General features: G+C 38.3%; 1 protein-coding gene across 1 annotated transcript; it reads left to right on the top strand.

Moving 5' to 3' along the window:
* Window positions 1-8,204: 8,204 nt before the first annotated feature.
* LOC133617383 (uncharacterized) lies at window positions 8,205-15,295 on the top strand. Its single transcript, XM_061977324.1, has 3 exons — window positions 8,205-8,357; window positions 8,522-8,657; window positions 13,147-15,295. The coding sequence occupies exon 3, from the start codon at window positions 13,197-13,199 to the stop codon at window positions 15,123-15,125; it is 1,929 nt and encodes a 642-aa protein (XP_061833308.1). The 5' UTR covers window positions 8,205-8,357; window positions 8,522-8,657; window positions 13,147-13,196; the 3' UTR covers window positions 15,126-15,295.
* The last annotated feature ends 5,370 nt before the right edge of the window (window positions 15,296-20,665 follow it).

Raw genomic sequence — 20,665 nt, 5'->3', positions numbered from 1 at the left:
AGGCGGCGAGAAACACGCCTAGGTGGAAGTGTCTCCTCTTAAAGGGACAGTACAGGTAAAGACAAGCAACATGGAACAAAGGACAGAGGCTTGGACACCACATTAGGGACACCTGCACCATTCTAATAACTTCACCGCCTGCGTCTGCGCGGACAATAACACTCAGTTTGGATTCATTGAACAATATGTTTATTTTTGTGATAAATATTGGTGCCAAACCAAAACTAAACCAGCACCTTCAACACCTCAACCCCTAAAATAATCCTAACCTAAACCCTAAACCAGGGGTAGGGAACCTATGGCTCTAGAGCCAGATGTGGCTCTTTTGATGACTGCACCTGGCTCTCAGATAAATCTTAGCTGACATTGCTTAACACGAAAAGTAATGAATAATTCCGCTGGTAATCACAGTGTTAAAAATAACGTTAAAAATATAAAACATTCTCATGCATTTTAATCCAGCCATCCGTTTTCTACCGCACCTGTTCAAGAAGTCGCATTAATGGTAAGAAGTATTGTATTTATTATTGGTTAGCTTCAGAATAACAATGTTATTAAAAATAATAAGAGACTAATTATACTCTAAAAATGTTGGTCTTACTTAAAAATGCACGCATTTAGTTGTATTCAGTGTTAAAAAATATGATATGGCTCTCACGGAAATACATTTTAAAATATTTGACTTTCATGGCTCTCTCAGCCAAAAAGGTTCCCGACCCCTGCCCTAAACCAAAAAGTCAGGTGTCGAACTCAACATTTTATATCAGGGGTGTCAAACTCATTTTAGATAGGGACATGGAGAAAAAATCTACTCCCGGCACGATAACTTAAAAATAAAGACAACGTCAGATTTTTTTCTTTGTTTAAAAATAGAACAAGCACATTCTGAAATTGTACAAATCAAAATGTTGTTGGGTTTGTTTGTTTTTTTACAATTACCTGTTGGGGTTAATAGTATACATACTTTAATTGTCGTTATTTATATTTTCTGAATAAATGATGTGATAATGTTCATCAGTCAACTCATTGGTGTTAATTTTCAATCTATCAAGATAAAAAAATTATATCAGAATCAAATTACAGGTTTTTATTTATGTAGTTTGATCATTTTACTCGACTGGTGTACTAACATCATGTGGTTTATTTTGTACATATGTAGCATCATCTACAAAGATACAAATAATTGCTATTGCGACATCCAGTGGACACATTTAGAACAACTGTTTCTTTCATTCAAAAATTTCAGTTTAATTTTTATAGTTAGCAAACTCATCCCGCGGGCCGGTTAAAAACTGTTTGTGGGCCTGATCCGGCCCTCGGGCTGTACATTTGACACCCCTGCCCTAAAGTAATCTTTACCTAAACTCTAAACCAGAAAATCAGGTGTCAAACTCAACATTTTATATCAGGGGTGTCAAACTCATTTTAGATTGGGGGCCACATGGAGAAAAATCTACTCCCAAGTGGGCCAGACTGGTAAAATCCCGGCACGATAACTTAAAAATAAAGACAACGTCAGATTGTTTTCAAAAGGGACAAGCGGTAGAAAATGGATGGAATGGATGGATGTTGCGTTTAATAGTATTCAGTACTACTCAGTGGCCTAGTGGTTAGCGTGTCCGGTAGGCTGTGAGTTCAAACCCCCGCCGAGACCCATTACCTCCCTGCTTGGCACTGAGCATCAAGGGTTAGAATTGGGGGTTAAATCACTAAAATGGATTCCCGGGCGCGGCCACCGCTGCTGCTCACCGCTCCCCTCACCTCCCAGGGGGTGAACAAGGGGATGGGTCAAATGCAGAGGACAAATTTCACCACACCAAGTGTGTGTGTGACAATCATTGGTACTTTAACTTTAACTTTTAACTTCTATCTTTACTTGTCGTTATTTATATTTTCTGAATAAATTATGTGATAATGATAATCAGTCAACTCATTGGTGTTCATTTTCAATCTATCAAGATAAAAAAAATTATATCAAAATCAAATTACAGTATGTTTGGTATGTAGTTTGCTCATTTTCCTCGACTGACATATGTAGCATCATCTACAAAGATACAAAGAATTGCTATTGCGACACCCAGTGGACACATTTAGAACAGCTTTCATTCAAAAATGTCAGATTAATTTTTATACTAAGCAAACTCATCCCGCGGGCCGGATAAAACCTGTTCGCGGGCCTGATATGGCCCTCGGGCCATACGTTTGACACCCCTGTTTTATATGGAAATAATGTTTGTCAATAAAGAACAAATAAATAAATAGATTTTTTTTTCTACATTTAAAACACCTCATAGTGGTCTACATCAGTGGTCCCCAACCTTTTTGTAGCTGCGGACCGGTGGGGGTGATTTTTTTTTTTTTTTTTTTTTTTTTTTTAATAAAGAAATACAATCATGTGTGCTTACGGACTGTAGCCCTGCAGACTGTATTGATATACATTGATATATAGTGTATATATTGTGTTTTTATGTTGATTTAATAAAATAAAATTAAAAAAAATATATATATATATATTTTTTATTTTTTTTTTTTTCTTTCTTTGTGCGGCCCGGTACCAATCGGGCCGCGGCCCGGTGGTTGGGGACCACTGGTCTACATAACATGTAATGGTGGCTCTTTACTCAAAATGCCAAACATTCAATAATAAAGATGTGACACGAGTGGGAAGAGTGCAATTTTCAAGCTGTTTCGGTGCGCTCGCAATTTTTTCAACCCAACTTTTGCCTTGAATTATTTAACCAAAAAGTTGAGTTATGATAACTTAATGTTGGGTTATTCCCAACCAAACTATTGGGTTGAATCATTTAACCCAAAAGTTGAGTTATACTAACTCAATGTTTGGTTGATTCATAATCGAACTATTGGGTTGAATTTATTTAACACAAAAGCAGAGTTATGCTCACTACAATGTTGGGTAATTCCAAAACCATCGATTGGGTTGCGCAATTTAGCGCTCCTTGACCCAATAGTTGGTTAAAAATTATAAATGTATATAAAATATACTCAAAAGCAAGATATGAGTGACATTTTTTTTACCAGAATTTCCGTGCATGGTCATAGTTGTACGATACAGCAGTGGTTCTCAAACTTTTTTCAGTGATGTACACCCTGTGAAATTGTTTTTAATTCAAGTACCCCCTAATCAGAGCAAAGCATTTTTGGTTGGAAAAAAAAGAGATAAAGAAGTAAAATACAGCACTATGTCATCAGTTTCTGATTTATTAAATTGTATAACAGTGCAAAATATTGCTCATTTGTAGTGGTCTTTCTTGAACTATTTGGAAAAAAGATATAAAAATAACTAAAAACTTGTTGAGAAATAAACAAGTGATTCAATTATAAATAAAGATTTCTACACATAAAAGTAATCATCAACTTAAAGTGCCCTCTTTGGGGATTGTAATAGAGATCCATCTGGATTCATGAACTTAATTCTAAACATTTCTTCACAAAAAAAGAAATCTTTAACATCAATATTTATGGAACATGTCCACAAAAAATCTAGCTGTCAACACTGAATATTGCATTGTTGCATTTCTTTTCACAGTTCTTTTTGACAGACATTTTAAAAAAATCTCACGTACCCCTTGGCATACCTTCAAGTACCCCCAGGGGTACACGTACCCCCATTTGAGAACCACTGCTATACAGCATGCTCATATATGTTCATGTACATAAGATGTGTGATTGTAAATAAGGAGATTAACCCATAATAAAATTCCCTTCAAGAAAAAAGTACCTATTTAATAAAAATAAAAAAAGCCTTTTACACAAAAATGCGTTACTCATTGAAAAACAACCTAAAAAATGGTTCATAGTTTTGAAAACCTAGAAATTGAGTTAAAGTAATACCCTTATGACCCAATAAATTGATTGCTCTTCATAAAAATAACTCCAAAATTCAACCCAACACTCGCAACTCATAAATTGGGTTAACAAAATAACCCAGCATTTTTTTAATGTGTACCTTCAAACCCAAATCCGAACTCTAAAACCTACTTCTTCACTATTCAGGAAAATTGGAGATCTTTTAGATACCAGTCTTGTATTTGGGTCGTATTAGACTGCATGAAGTTATATGTCATGTTCTGGGCAATGAGTACAGTATGTGAATGTATATCATAAAGACTACAGTATTATCTGAGGAAACAGCTGTGCAGATATTATAGATCTCATTAGATTATGCCAGTGTGCCTAATGTAATGTGTCCCCATGATTATGCAAGTTGCCTATTTGGAGGATGGTCAAAGCAATCATCCTGCAAACTAATTTTCATAAATTATGTTTAATCACAAGGTTATAGGCTCCATGTAGCAAAAAATAATAACACAACAGAGTGTGATAAGATATAATTGGCCTGTTGTGTCTGTTACACCGCTGAAATTGTGTTGTGTTCCATCATATGGCACACAATAACATACTTTCAAATGAGTACACACTAAAAAACGCTGGGTTATTTTGATAACCCAATTTATGAGTTGCGAGTGTTGGGTTAAATTTTGGTGTTATTTTTATGACGAGCAATCCAATTTTTGGGTTATAAGGGTAATATTTTAACAAAATTTCCGGGTTTTCAAAATTATTAACCATTTTTGGGTTGTTTTTCAATGAGTAACGCATTATGGGGTAAAAGGCTTAATTCTTGAAGAGAATTTTATTATTGAAATTATTTACAATCGCACTTTATGTACATAAACATATATGAGCATGCTGTATAGGACTATTATGATCATACACGGCAATTCTTGTAAAAAAAAAAAATGTCACTCATATCTTGCTTTTGAGTATATTTTAATGGAATAAAAATAATGTTGATCAGTAGTTGAGAAGGAGTAGGACAAACCAGCAGTGATATTTATAGTTTCTAAACAAATATTGGGTCAAGGAGCGCTAAATTGCGCAACCCAATCGATGGGTTTGGAATAACCCAACATTGTAGTGAGCATAACTCAGCTTTTGTGTTAAATAAATTCAACCCAATAGTTGGGTTGGGAATAACCCAACATTAAGTTATCATAACTCAACTTTTGGGTTAAATAATTCAAGGCAAAAGTTGGGTTGAAAAAATGAACCCAAAATGTTGAGTTAAAATAACTCAAATAAAGGGTTCGTCCTTTTCTGAACCAGCAGTTGGGTTAAAATTGGGTCATTTTTTAACCCAACATTTTTTAGTGTGTAGGGATATCACGACTAATACGTTTCTTTTCTACAAACTGCACGGATCAGCATAAGGAAATAATGGCATTTAACACTGCATTGTTGCATAATATACAGAAAATACTAAACTTTTCCCGACACATCGAGCTGATACAAAGTTGCATCAGAACCAGCAAAGTGTTTACGTTTAATACACACACAAAAAAATGCTGGGTTATTTTGATAACCCAATTTATGAGTTGCTAGTGTTGGGTTCAATTTCGGAGTTATTTTTATGAAGACCAATCCATTTTTTGGGTTATAAGTAGAGATGTCCGATAATGGCTTTTTTGCCAATATCCGATATTCCGATATTGTCCAACTCTTAATTACCGATTCCGATATCAACCAATACCGATATATACAGTCATGGAATTAACACATTATTATGCCTAATTTTGTTGTGATGCCCCGCTGGATGCATTAAACAATGTAACAAGGTTTTCCAAAATAAATCAACTCAAGTTATGGAAAAAAATGTAATGTCCCGGAAGAGTTAGGGATGCAAGGGTTTCTGGGTATTTGTTCTGTTGTGTTTATGTTGTGTTACGGTGCGGAAGTTCTCCCGAAATGTGTTTGTCATTCTTGTTTGGTGCGGGTTCACAGTGTGGTGCATATTTGTAACAGTGTTAGAGTTGTTTATACGGCCACCCTCAGTGTGACCTGTATGGCTGTTGACCGAGTATGCTTTGCATTCACTTGTGTGTGTGAAAAGCCGTAGGTATTATGTACAGCGGCGTTTTAAAAAGTCATAAATTTTACTTTTTGAAATCGATACCGATAATTTCCGAACCGATACCGATAATTTCCGATATTACATTTTAAAGCATTTATCGGCATCTCTAATTTTTGGGTTGTTTTTCAACGGGTAATAGGCTTTTTTTAATTAAAAAGTTACTTTTTTCTTGAAGGGAAGTTTATTATGGATTAATGTCATTAACATTATTTACAGTCACCCAACATTAAGTTATCATAACTCAACTTTTTGGTTGAATAATTCAACGCAAAAGTTGGGTTGAAAAAATGAACCCACAATGTTGAGTTAAAATAACTCAAATAAGGGGTTTGTCCTTTTCTGAACCAGCAGTTGGGTTAAAATTGGGTTATTTTTCAACCCAGCATTTTTTAGTGTGTATTATTGTGTGTTTTGCAGTTATCACAGGGACACAGTGTGGCTGTAAAAGCCTGCACTATTTTTACTGTAACAGCTGCTGAGTGTCTTCAGAAGGGAGGCAACGAATGTTCAATATTGGCTCAGCTCAGTCATGCAGCCATTAAAGCTTTCTTCCTGCTGAACGCTTAAGAGAGAGGATGGAGAGCTTTATCGGCATTAGTGTGTGCTGCAGTGCAGACAGCATAAAGTACCTTTCATTATTCTCATTGCAGTGTATGTATACGGTGCATGGGTCTGACAGGATGCAGTCTAGACACATCAATGCCAAAAAAAAAATGTATTTGCATGTCGAGACTCAATGACACTAAATCAGGCAACCTCTTAACCCTAACTTCGACAATTTCTGCAAAAAAATGACTAAGAAATAGTCAACATAGTGGAGAATATTCAAACCAGTCGGCCTATCATGAGAGAGCACATGGCCTATACCAGGAGTCGGCAACCCAAAATGTTGAAAGAGCCATATTGGATCAAAAATACAAAAAACAAATCTGTCTGGAGCCGCAAAAAATGAAAAGTCGTATAATGAAGGCAACATATGACGTAAGTGTCTATATTAGCTATAATAGCCTACTATCAAAATGATTGTTGAAATTTAATATTCATTCTACACATTTTTACAACACTACAAACCATTAGTAAATCAGAGGCTACTCAGAAGGTGAGATAACTCCTGGAAATTACTGGCTTTTAATAACCAAAGGTATAGATGTGTGTGTCCAAGTTAAGGCTGTCTTCTTTTAATAGATTTATTACAATCTCTGGCAAGCTAGGTAATGTTTGCTGTGGTCTGGAACAACATGGCACACAAACAACTATTTCAAATGCAGCCAATATTACATACAGATAATGCGTCATGAGACATGCAAAACTAAATTATATACGAAGAGAATAAACGTAAAGGATATTAAATGAGCTAAAATATACCTACAAACGAGGCATAATGATGCAATATGTACATACAGCTAGCCTAAATAGCATGTTAGCATTGATTAGCTTGCAGTCATGCACTGACCAAATATGCCTGATCAGCACTACAAGTCAATAACATCAACAAAGCGCACTTTTGTGCATTCACGCACAGCATTAAACATTTGGGGGACAAAATGAGACAAAGAAGGAGTGGAAGAGTTTACATGTAAACAAACTGTTGCGTCACAGTCCACACTATGGTGAGTTCAAGAACCGCTGAAATTAGTAGGACAACACGATGTTCACCAAATAGTGTCATCAGTGACGCATACACACAAACATATCAAACAGTGGGTTTTACTAACAATTGGGAATGTTTGTGTCATGTTTGTCCTCAAACAAAAAAACATACTAAAACGAAACAAATATATTTCCCCCCATCTTTTTCCATTTTCAATCCTTTTTAAAAAAAAAAAAGGCTCCAGGGAGCCACTAGGACGGCGCTAAAGAGCCACATGCTCCTATACAAAGTCGTATCCCTCAACAATGCACCAAACCACACGTGGCTACATTAAGTCTATATCATTTCATGAATATATTTTGTATTTCAGTTTCAGTTTGTGTAAAAAAAAAATATACGCTGCAGTTGGAAGTGAAGAATATTTCTTTACACGCAAAATGAAACGTACTGACCTCCGCGGCATTTTGTTGCGTTGCGACCTCTACCGGCGACTGCGAGCAACTGATCCAAACTGCGACTAAATTATTTCTTCCAGCAAAATATGGTTCTATTAAAACATAAATTATGATTATTCACATGTAAACTGACCCCCAAAATAAAGAATGTTGTTAACGCATTTACAATGATCGGTGTTAAACACAGTCCGTCGATGTTTGTTGTCCGACTGGAAACACATTTCCACTATAGTTCCGGATATCTCTAATTACAGACGTTTCAATGCCGACATGTTAGTAGCCACTTCTGGAGTGTTTAAACGGTAGATATATTTATTTTGGGTTGATTGGATGGAGTTCCTTGCCGCCGTGTGCCTCAGTGTGATGCACAGGAATTCAGGTAAGCTACAGCAAGAGGATGCGGAGGCTAAGTTGTTAGCATATTAGCTTGGCTAATATGCTAACAACAAACATGGCGGTGCACGCCGACCTAAACATATTACATCATGTATGTATCGGCTCATGTCCTAATGTTGATGCCATTTTCTGTCTGCCGATACACAGACAACAACTTATGTCCCGAACTGAGGCGTTGGTGTACTAAAAGAGCCGACTGGGACTGTTCTTCTGCCAATTGTACCCTCCTGTTTACCACAAGTTGACAACTCCGGGCGGAAGCAACGAACTAGTTTGATGTCAGGTACTGAGAGCTCATCTAACACACCCAATTAACTTGCTCACCTTTGTAGTGATTAGAGTACGATATTATCACGGTATTAAGGCCATGGTACGATATTATTAAGTTAGTTAAAGTACCACTGATAGTCACACACACGCTAGGTGTGGTGAAATTACCTTCTGCATTAGACCTATCCCCTTGTTGAAAATAGTATAAGAAAAGTCAAATACAAGCTTCCTTAAAAACATTTAGCTATGCTCAATTATTCAGCTAACAAAACACAAAAGAACAAAATGTCTTTATTAACATTATATTAAATGCTTCATGATTTATAGTTGCCACTCCTGGTCTGTGCTTTAAGAGAGAAAAAAAATATTAGTGAGTACTAAAAACAAAACCACGGATAAATGTACACAGATTATCCATGTAGCAGGTAATACACACACCTATTAAAGATAAAACACAAATTGTGGATGAACTGGTCTGGTTATGTCCTGCAAAACTAATAATAAAGCGGCCAGATTGTCACGAATCGGCAGCCTCGAATTCTGCCCGGAAAGCAGATATTAGCAGACCCATAAAGTCAAGTGTGTTAATCCCGACGAAAACATCCGCCCTGTGCTCCTTGACTACGGTCTGCACCAGAGCCTAACGGCAGGACAGGTGTAACAACTACATTATTACCTGTCACTCTTCATAACTCCTTGTGCAGATCTGAATGTTCGTTATTTAAATATTTACCTAAGTTTGAAGCAAAGATGGTAATACTAATCGCCACATTTGGTGAGGCGTATTTTAAAACAACACCTGCATCCTTGTTTAAAGCGTCACCTTTACCGTTAGTTTTGAAGCCCAAATACCTCCATATTGTACCCTCTATATCATGGGTGTCAAACTATGGCCCGCCGTGTAATTTCACTTGGCCCGTGAGGCGATAACAAATTAACACTAGAGCTGGCCCGCCGATCATATACAGCTGCGGTACACCGCTAATTCTCATGCTTGCCAAACCTCCTGGGAGACTCCCAATTTCAGTGCCCTTCACGAGAATTGTAACGTCCCCTTTTTGTGCAGTCCAACAAGAGCTAGCCCAGTTACATAATATGTGCGGCTTTGACACTCACACAGAAGTGAATGCAACGCATACTTGATCTTCAGCGATACAGGTTACACTGAGAGTGCCAGTACAAAAAAAGTTTAACACTGTTAGAAATATAGGCCACACTGTGAATCCACACCAAACAAGAATGACAAACACATTTTGGGAGAACATCCGCACAGTAACACAACATAAACACAACAGCACAAATACCCTGAACTCTTTGCATCACTAACTCTTCCGAGACGCTACTAGGGGGGGGGGGGGGTTTGGAGGTAGCGGGGATGTATATTGTAGCGTCCAGGTGTTGTGCCGGATAATGCACCCCCGGCGTAGAATGCACCCCCTGACGGGAGTGTTATATCAACTAAAGCCCACACTTAAAGTTTCCACGTGTAAGATTGAATATATTTGAAACAGTTATTTAATAAGAAGCCAAAAGTGCAAAAACAATAATGTTTGTGTTGGAGGAGTTGTGAATGAATGAAATATGAAATCCGTGCTGCAGTCTGCAGGTGTACCTAATGTTGTGGCCCAGCAGCGACTGCAGCACGGATTTCATATTTCATTCATTCACAACTCCTCCAACACGAACATTATTGTTTTTGCACTTTTGGCTTCTTATTAAATAACTTTTTTAAATAGATTCAATCTTGCACGTGGAAACTTTAAGTGTGAGCTTTAGTTGATATAACACTCCCGTCAGGGGGTGCATTCTACGCCGGGGTGCATTATCCGGCACAACATCTGAAGAGTCAGTGCTGCAAAGGGTTCTGGGTATTTGTTTTGTTGTGTTTATGTTGTGTTACTGTGCGGATGTTCTCCCAAAATGTGTTTGTCATTCTTGTTTGGTGTGGATTCACAGTGTGGCGTATATTTCTAACAATGTTAAAGTTGCTTATACGGCACTCTCAGTGTAAACTGTATCACTGTTGATGAAGTATGCTTTGCATTGGCGTGAGTGTGCGTACAGGAGTTGCTCATATCTTGTGACTGGGCGGGCACGTTGTTAAAAGGGATGAAAAGCGGACGTGGCGTCAGCTCGTAGAGGACGTTAAAAGCAGTGCCTATAAGGCACGCCCCCAGGACTGTGGAATACGAGAAATAATGACTGATGAATACCTTCGTTCGATAATGAAGGTTACTTCAGCTCAAAGCCTGAGCCCTGACATTAATGAACTAGTATCCAAGAAAAGATGGCAGGTATCTGGCTTGGGCACATCAGATTAGATCAGTGTGTTGCAAACTGAGCCGTTTAAAGTCCTGAATGGTTGGTTTATTCATTATTTTATTTTCAAATTTATTAGCCTGTGGAAAAAGTTCATGTTGATATTTACCTCAGAAAGCTGCAAATAGAAAAGAGGGATTCAATTTTTATTTAAATTGTATTTGATATGCCATTGATATTTTTTAATTATTATTATTATTATTATTATTTGAAACTCGATTTTGCATGTCACTATAAAGTTATATAAGCCTTGCTTGTTCAATATTTAATGCAAAACTTGTTTGGGTCCCTATTAAAAGGTTAATTTGTTCAACCTTGGCCCGCGGCTTTGTTCAGTTTTAAATTTTGGCCCACTCTGTATTTGAGTTTGACACCCCTGCTCTATATGAACTATTGGAATTGGCGTTTTTTGCCAATCTTCCTCTCCAACCTCTTATTGCTTGTATGCTTTTTTGTGTGCGTTTTGACACACACAATATCATGCGCCTCGGCTCTGTAGTCACCGCCGCACAGCGGGCATTCAGATGAAAGAACAGTACCGGTACTTTTCAAAGGCAGTATAGTACCGATTTCAATTAATTAGTATTGCGCTACTTTAGTAGTACCGGTATACCGTACAACCCTACTTGAATGTTAATGTGGTGACTGATGAGCTCCTCCATGACATATCAGAACATCCATCCATTTTTCTACTGCTTGTCTCTTTTGGGGTCACGGGGGGTGCTGGAGCCTATCTCAGCTGCATTCGGGCAGTAGGCAGGGTACACCCTGGACAAGTCGCCACCTCATCGCAGGGCCAACACAGATAGACAGACAACATTTACACTCACATTCACACACTAGGGCCAATTTAGTGTTGCCAATCAACCTATCCCCAGGTGCATGTTTTTAGAGGTGGGAGGAAGCCGGAGTACCTGGAGGGAACCCACGCAGTCACGGGGAGAACATGCAAACTCCACACAGATAGACCCCGAGCCCGGGGATCGAACCCAGGACCTATGTATTTTGAGGCACACGCACTAACCCCTGTCACATCGTGCTATCAGAACATATGCAGGACAATTTTAGTTTGAGTTTATTTGGAACATGCATGCATGCAACAGGATACATCACAATTTCCATTTTCTCTATTCAGCATGTTCAAAAAGGAGTAGGAAGAAGCAGAGCTTTTTTAATCCTACCCCTTTTCCTTTACATAGCAGTTGCTAAAACTTTTGTTCACGTCCTGTTCTCAATTTATTCACAATATACTCCACAAGTAATACCAATAAAAATGAATAAATAATAATTGGTGAAGTAAGTTATATTTCATATGGTGAGATGAGTAAGATTATCTTGAAAATGAATGGATGGATGAAATACATTCAGAATGTTTATCATGGTTCGTCTTCTTTGTACTTTGTAAACACTTTTAAGTTTGAAGAGTTTCTTAGACTTAGACTTAGACAAACTTTAATGATCCACAAGGGAAATTGTTCAACACAGTAGCTCAGTTACAATGATGGAAAGTGGAAGGATGGAGAGGACAATGAAGGTATAAATAGACAAAATATAGCGATATAAAATATAGCATATATTCGAATATATACGAATATTTACATAATATGTGTACAGTATATTATATATGCAGATATTATATTATGTCTATAACATATATACAATATATAACAATTACCATGTACAATATTACAGTATATGTGACAGCAGCAGCAAAAATAGAGAGTAGATCCAGCAGAAAATAGAAAATATACACTAAAAACAAAGAGAAGTAGCTAACATAGAAGGTATCAGTCGAAACTGTGCGACAACCAGCGTAAGGAGCAGCAGAAGACCTTCCGTTTAACCTTTGACTGACCCGCACAAACATTTTATTGACAAAAATGTCTCTTCAGTATTTTGGTGAGTTCAGTATGATGCTTCCTGCTGAAAGTTCCAAAGCAAGCTTGTGATGATTCTGTGATCAAAGGTGTGGTGACCTTCTCCATACCATGGACATACCATGTTTATGCACCGTATATTTATATATTTTTATTACCACTGTGAAATGATACTTTTTTGTTTGGCTATAGGCAGATATCATCTACCTATTTTTTGAAGTGGATCTTATTTGTATTTCTCATGTGACTAAGCAAAGCTACATTTTTCCGAACCATTTGTATCGTTTGTTTTCTTGTGTCCTGTAGACACCTGTGAAGACCATCTTCTCCCTGAGCAGCGATAGTGGACCTCAAGGATGGAGCAGGATGAGCCTCAGCCCCCCTATTTTAAAGAGGAAGAGGGGGAGCCTCCACAAATAAAGGTGGAAGAGGACGAGCTGCAGTGCTCCCACATTAAAAGGGAAGAGGAGGAGCCTCCACAAATAAAGATGGAAGAGGAGAAACGGCAGTACCCCCACATTAACAGGGAAGAGGAGGAGCCTCCACAAATAAAGATGGAAGAGGAGAAACGGCAGTACCCCCACATTAACAGGGAAGAGGAGGAGCCTCCACAAATAAAGATGGAAGAGGAGAAACGGCAGTACCCCCACATTAACAGGGAAGAGGAGGAGCCTCCACAAATAAAGGTGGAAAAGAAAGAGCCACAGTACCCCCACATTAAAAGGGAAGAGGAGGAGCCTCCACAAATAATTGTGAAAGAGAAAGAGCTGCAGTGCTCCCACATTAAAAGGGAAGAGGAGGAGCCTCCACAAATAAAGATGGAAGAGGAGAAACGGCAGTACCCCCACATTAACAGGGAAGAGGAGGAGCCTCCACAAATAAAGGTGGAAGAGAAAGAGCCGCAGTACCCCCACATTAAAAGGGAAGAGGAGGAGCCTCCACAAATAAAGGTGGAAGAGAAAGAGCTGCAGTACCCCCACATTAAAAGGGAAGAGGAGGAGCCTCCACAAATAAAGATGGAAGAGGAGGAACGGCAGTACCCCCACATTAAATTGGAAGAGGAGGATCCTCCACAAATAAAGATGGAAGAGGAGCTGCAGTACCCCTACATTAAAGGGGAAAAGGAGGAGCCTAAGCAACCCCACATTAAAGAGGAGGAGCCACATGCCTCTTACTTGAAGGAAGAAAAAGAATCCCAGCTCCCCCTCACATTACAGAGAAAGAGGAGTTGTATTCGGCCCCATATTAAAGAAGAAGAGGAGGAACAGAGCATCAGTCAGGAGGGAGAGCATATTGAAGGACTGGAGGAGGATGATGTCATCAAGATTGTGAAGAGTGAAGATGAGGTCAAAAGTGAAAGTGAGGAGGAGCCTCCAAGCAGCAGCTCAACACAACACATGACAACAGAAGCTGATGGCGACCACTGTGACAAGCTCTTAGCTCCACTCTCTGATAGTGACGACACGACGTCGCACTCCCCTGACACTGACGATGAAGACTCCGAAGGTGATGCAACATGTCACGCTGACAACACCCTCTTCACATGCTCTCACTGTGGCAAAACCTTTAATCGCCGTGGTAATCTAAAAGTACACGTGAGAATACACACCGGAGAAAAACCTTTTCCCTGTCCAACCTGCGGTAAAGATTTCACTCGGAGGTACCATTTGAAAAGACACATGACAACACACACCGGGGAGAAACCTTTCCTCTGCTCCGAATGTGGTAAAGGATTTGCACTTAAAAGTATGCTGAAAGGACACATGACAACACACACCGGGGAAAAACCATTTTCTTGTTCGACATGCTTTAAAGAATTTTCCCGGCGGTACTATTTGAAACTGCACATGACCACCCACACTGGAGAAAAACCTTATTGCTGCTCGGAATGCGGTCAAGATTTTGCACGAAAACACTGGTTGAAAGAACACATGAGAGTACACACCGAAGAAAGCACGTTTTCTTGTTCAATCTGTGGGGAGGATTTTACCGAAAGGCAACAATTGAAAGCGCACATGAGAGTTCACATTGGAGATAAACCGCTCTTCTGCTCAGTATGTGGGGAAGGTTTCACACTAATTAGTGAATTGAAAACACATACGAAAATGCACACTGTAGAAAAAACTATTTCTTGTTCAATTTGCGGTAAAGGTTTCACACGAACGAGCGGGTTGAAGATACACATGAGAATGCATAGTGGAGAAAAACCTTTTACCTGTTTAATCTGTCGTGAGGGTTTTGTACAAAGTCAATATTTGATAGCACACATGAGAACACACTGGTGACAAAACATAGCCCACTGTAAACCGCAACAAATGTTTTTGTGTACAAAGAAACGTTGTAGTAAACATGACAACACACACTGGTGGAAAAAAGTGTTGAGTTGCAGTGTGTGTGATTAAAAGATTCTCTTATACAAAACCAGTGAAGTTGGCATGTTGTGTAAATGGTAAATAAAAACAGAATACAATGATTTGAAAATCCTTTTCAACTTATATTCTATTGAATAGACTGCAAAGACAAGATATTTAACATTCCAACTGAGAAACTTAATTTTTTTTTGCAAATAATCATGAACTTATAATTTAATGGCAGCAACACATTGCAAAAAAGTTGGCACAGGGGCATATTTACCACTGTGTTACATGGCCTTTCCTTTTAACAACACTCAGTAAACGTTTGGGAACTGAGGAGACCAATTTTTTAAGCTTTTCACGTGGAATTATTTCCCATTCTTGCTTGATGTACAGCTTAAGTTGTTCAACAGTCCGGGGGTCTCCGTTGTGGTATTTTAAGCTTCATATTGCACCACACATTTTCAATGGGAGACAGGTCTGGACTACAGGCAGGCCAGTCTAGTACCCGCACAATGTATATATATATATATATATATATATATATATATATATATATATTGTGGATGTTTCTCCCTTCCGGGTTCTTCGGACCACCAAGCACTGACATGACCGTTCCTTTCAGGGTTGAGAACACTGTTTTATTTTCCAATCAATTGTCTCTGATGTGCTTTGCAGCAATTCTCTTTGCGTTGGTCTGTCTCACTCTCGCTCGTGCTCCAACTCCCCCTTCTCTCTCCTCCCCGGCTGCTGTCTTTTAACAGAGCGACAGGTGATTAGATAATCAGGCCCAGGTGGGCCATCTACGCACCTGTCGCTGATCTCGAAGCCGGTCCTGGCACACCCCGCTTCGCTGCAGGTCCGCAGGCCACGCCCCCCCCTACATATATATATATATATATATATATATATATATATATATATATATTTTCTCTTCCCTGCCGCGGTGAAAGCACGCGACAGAGGTGAACTGGAGCTATTACTGCCCGCTTCCAAACCGGTCAGAATATGTCTCCTCATGTTAATCTGAATGAGAAGGCATTCATTTCAATGTAACCGCTAATAGCACAGACATTATGGGCGGTATTAGTACCTGTATCTTTTTTCATATATAAAGCGCACCGGAATATAGGGCGCATTAAAGGAGTCTTTTTTTTTTCTTTTTTTTTCTAAAAGTAAAATACTTCCTTGTGGTCTACATAACATGTAATGATGGTTCTTTGGTCAAAATGTTGCTTGGATGATGTTTTACAGATCATCTTCAAGCCGCTTTCTGACAGTCGCTTCCGGATGCGCCGTTTTGTGGGCGGTCTTATTTATGTGGCTCACCTTCGGCAGCGTCTTCTCCCCGTCATCTTTGTTGTAGCGGTGTAGCGTGCAAGGACGGGAGTGGAAGAAGTGTCAAAAAATGGCGCCAACTGTTTCAAAGACATTCAGACTTTACTTCAGTCAATAACAGAGCAGCGTCTCCTCATCCGGAAACAACAACAATGTGTCCCGTGAAAAACCGTCCGACCGGAACTCTAATAACTAAAGTTCCTTGGGTGAATAATGTAAACTCACTACACCGGTATGTTTTAGAGCTTTTATGGCGAGTTTACTGACATATATAAGTAAGAACTTTACACTACTTTATATTAGAAATGGCAACAGTGGAGGATGAATGTCACATAACAAGAAGATAGAGAAAAGAAGAATATCGACTACGGCTTCGGCACGGACTACAAAGGTGGACGCGTGCAATTTTTTCCAGGATTTATGCAAATCCCAAATACAGATCAGCAGGTACCAGAAGGTAAGAAAAGTTGCTTTTGAATAAAATGGCGAAACAAAACACCAGATAATATGTCTTACCTTATACACACACCATAATAATACTCCTATGTTGAAGCACATCAAACCATGCAGCCTACACTTATCTCGTATGTGTGACTGCCATCTACTGGTCACACTTATCATTACACCATGTACAAAATAAAATAGCTTTGAGGTGGGTAAGCTCAACCAAACATTCCTTACATTAGGCGCACTGTTGAGTTTTGAGGGAAAAAAATGGATTTTAAGTGCGCCTTGTAGTCTGGAAAATACGGTATTACTCGTTTAGTATTTCCCATTAAAGGATTATCTAATTATTTGTACTTTAATTTTTAACGAACAGAAACTAGAAAGTCAGACTCAATGATTTTTTTGTCAGATACTCATGTTTAAATTTGTTTAAATGACACTTGTGGTTATTAGGATGACTAGAGATGTACAAAAAGATCGCTTTTACAGTCAACTGTTTTAGAAGGTTTCTGATTACCAAACAGCAGGGAGGTGCTGTTGTCATGTCACATAATTAAAGTGTCTTATTTGGGAATATCCTGACACTTATTAAACAATTAGGCTTCTATTGTATCATATTCTTTTTTTAATTGTATTTATTTTATAAACCTTTATTTAAAATAAGTACAAAAACAGTCCAAAACAGCGCCAGGGGGTTGTAAACTCAATAAAGTAATTAAAATAGAATGCTATATATATATATATATATATATATATATATATATATATATATATATATATATATATATATATTTATATATATATATATATATATTTATATATATATATATATATATATATATATATATATATATATATATATTTATATATATATATAGAGAGAGAGAGAGAGAGAGAGAGAGAGAGAGAGAGAGAGAGAGAACACGGCATCATCGTTTTTAAAGCTTTCAGGTATTGTGTCATATACTTGCTCAAGTAAAAAGTATTGTTGCGGCTGGCTCCGTCGTGTTAGCCAATGGCTTTGACTGGGGGGCGGGACTTCCAGAGAGGGACACGGAAGTGACGTTGATCGAAGGAAGTAAGGTGTTCCGTGTTTGTTATTGTTTTGGGTTTTTTTAACAACAAACGTGCATTTATAATGCACACAAAAGTCAAGGCACTTTCAACATAACCAACAATCTTCACATCAGGTTGAGCAAATCACGACATCAGCAAAACGTGTCAAGGAAAGAAAACAAAAGCAAATACAGATAGAGTATTAAATAATAATAATAAAAAGTATGAAAAAAAAAAAAAAAAAGATAAAAAGGGCTACCTAAATCACTTTAAATGTTTTCAACAAATATATCAATTGAAGGGCTTTTGTACTCTAAATCAGTGGTCCCCAACCACCGGGCCGCACAAGAAATACAAAAAAAATATATATATATATATCCATCCATTCATTTTCTACCGCTTATTCCCTTCGGGGTCGCGGGAGGCGCTGGAGCCTATCTCAGCTACAATCGGGCGCAAGGCGGGGTACACCCTGGACAAGTCGCTACCTCATCGCAGGGCCAACACAGATAGACAGACAACATTCACACACTAGGTATTTTTTTTAAATTATTTTTTTATTAAATCAACATAAAAAACACAATATATACATTATATATCAATATAGATGAATACAGTCTGCAGGGATACAGTCCGTAAGCACACATGATTGTATTTCTTTATGAAAAAAAATAAAACATTTCATCGCCGACATGGTCTCATAAGATGTAGTTTTTCTTTAAATATCCTTCTTGAAAATGACCTCGCAAATATATATATCTGCCACCTAATCAACGTTTTGTTCTCTTTCTTTGTGGGTCAACATTTCTTGCTTCCTGCTAAGCTGCAACTTAGCAAGTGAGTATCCAATCACAGTCTCGTTAACATCAGGCTATTGTGATCTGATTGGCTATCGCAACTGTCAATCAACTCTATGTGTTCTCAAATTCATCCACTTACGGTCCCGGTCAGTATCCAATCACAGGACGCCTAAATGTCACGTTCAACGTGAGGCCACCTAGAGCAGTGTTTTTCAACCTTTTTTGAGCCAAGGCACATTTTTTGCGTTGAAAAAAATCCAGAGGCACACCACCAGCAGAAATCATTAAAAAAGGAAACTCAGTTGACAATAAAAAGTTGTTGCAATTGTTGCATATGACCATAACCAACCATGCATCACTTTAGCTCTTGTCTCAAAGTAGGTGTACTGTCACCACCTTTCACATCACGCCATGACTTATTTAGAGTTTTTTGCTTTTTTCCTCTGTGTAGTGTTTTAGTTCTTGTCTTGCGCTTCTTTTTTGGTGGCTTTTTCTCTTTTTTTTTGGTATTTTCTTGTAGCAGTTTAATGTCTCCCTTTGAGCAATATTTCCCGCATCTACTTTGTTTTAGCAATCAAGAATATTTCAGTTGTTTTTATCCTTCTTTGTGGGGACATTGTTGATTGTCATGTCATGTTCGGATGTACATTGTGGACGCCGTCTTTGCTCCACAGTAAGTCTTTGCTGTCGTCCAGCATTCTGTTATTGTTTACTTTGTAGCCAGTTCAGTTTTAGTTTTGTTCTGCATAGCCTTCCCGAAGCTTCAATGCCTTTTCTTAGGGGCACTCACCTTTTGTTTATTTTTGGTTTAAGCATTAGACACCTTTTGACCTGCACGCTGCCTTCCGCTGTTCCCGACATCTACAATGCAATTAGCTACCGGCTGCCACCTACTGATATGGAAGAGTATTACACGGTTACTCTGCCGAGCTCGAGACAGCATCGACACTCAACCACAACACTTAATTTGCAGACTAAAATTACTGGTTTGCAAAAAGTATTTTTAACCCAAATACGTGAAATTAGATAATCTCTCACGGCACAGTGGTTGAAAAACACTGACCTAGAAGACCTTACTGACAAAAACTTGTGATCTGATTGGCTATAGCAACTGTCTATCAACTGTATGTGCTCGTTCACTTACAGTGCACAGACGCCCGCATTGTTGATTCTGAAGGCCCCGGGCAGATTTGGTACAGTATGGCAACATAAGCTAGCTGAATTCTGATTGGATACAAACTAAAACTAAAAACAACAGCACTGGAAGGAGCATAATATGACTTGAAGATAATATGAATACTTTTAGATATTTAGGGAAAGTAAATTAAAAGTTACTTTTATCTTTAAATTATGATCATGATTTCTGGTTATGTTCGGCCAGCAGAGAAGGCCTTGCTGGCCCTGACTGCACACCACTGGTGGGACAATTCAACACACTGGTGGAATCCAATCCAGATTCACAAACGGCACTTTCCAAGTACTCCAAGGTAAAAATGGCAGCTTACTTGGAAATGATACTGTCAGTCAATTGGAATTAATCAGAATTGCGAACACGCCATGTAAAATGGAAATGAACGTTGGAGGTGATCTCCTCACTGAGTATGATGACTACCCTTGTGTGGTGTTCGGGTCTGTGGGACCCGTATTCATTTTTTATTAAAAGAAAAATGATACAATTAATTAATTTTTCAAACTGAGACTCACTGACTTTGGCTAATTTTCTGTGAAGAACATATATCAGAATACATATTTAATGACCACACACCATACACCCCACCTACACATTTCTATTACATATAAGATGTCTGGGTCTAATAGGAGTGTGGAAAT

This window comes from Nerophis lumbriciformis, linkage group LG16, assembly GCF_033978685.3.
Source record: "Nerophis lumbriciformis linkage group LG16, RoL_Nlum_v2.1, whole genome shotgun sequence".
Taxonomy (NCBI): Eukaryota; Metazoa; Chordata; class Actinopteri; order Syngnathiformes; family Syngnathidae; genus Nerophis; species Nerophis lumbriciformis.
The sequence above is the reverse complement of the archived record's forward strand: the minus strand, read 5'-3'. Positions and strand labels throughout refer to the sequence as shown.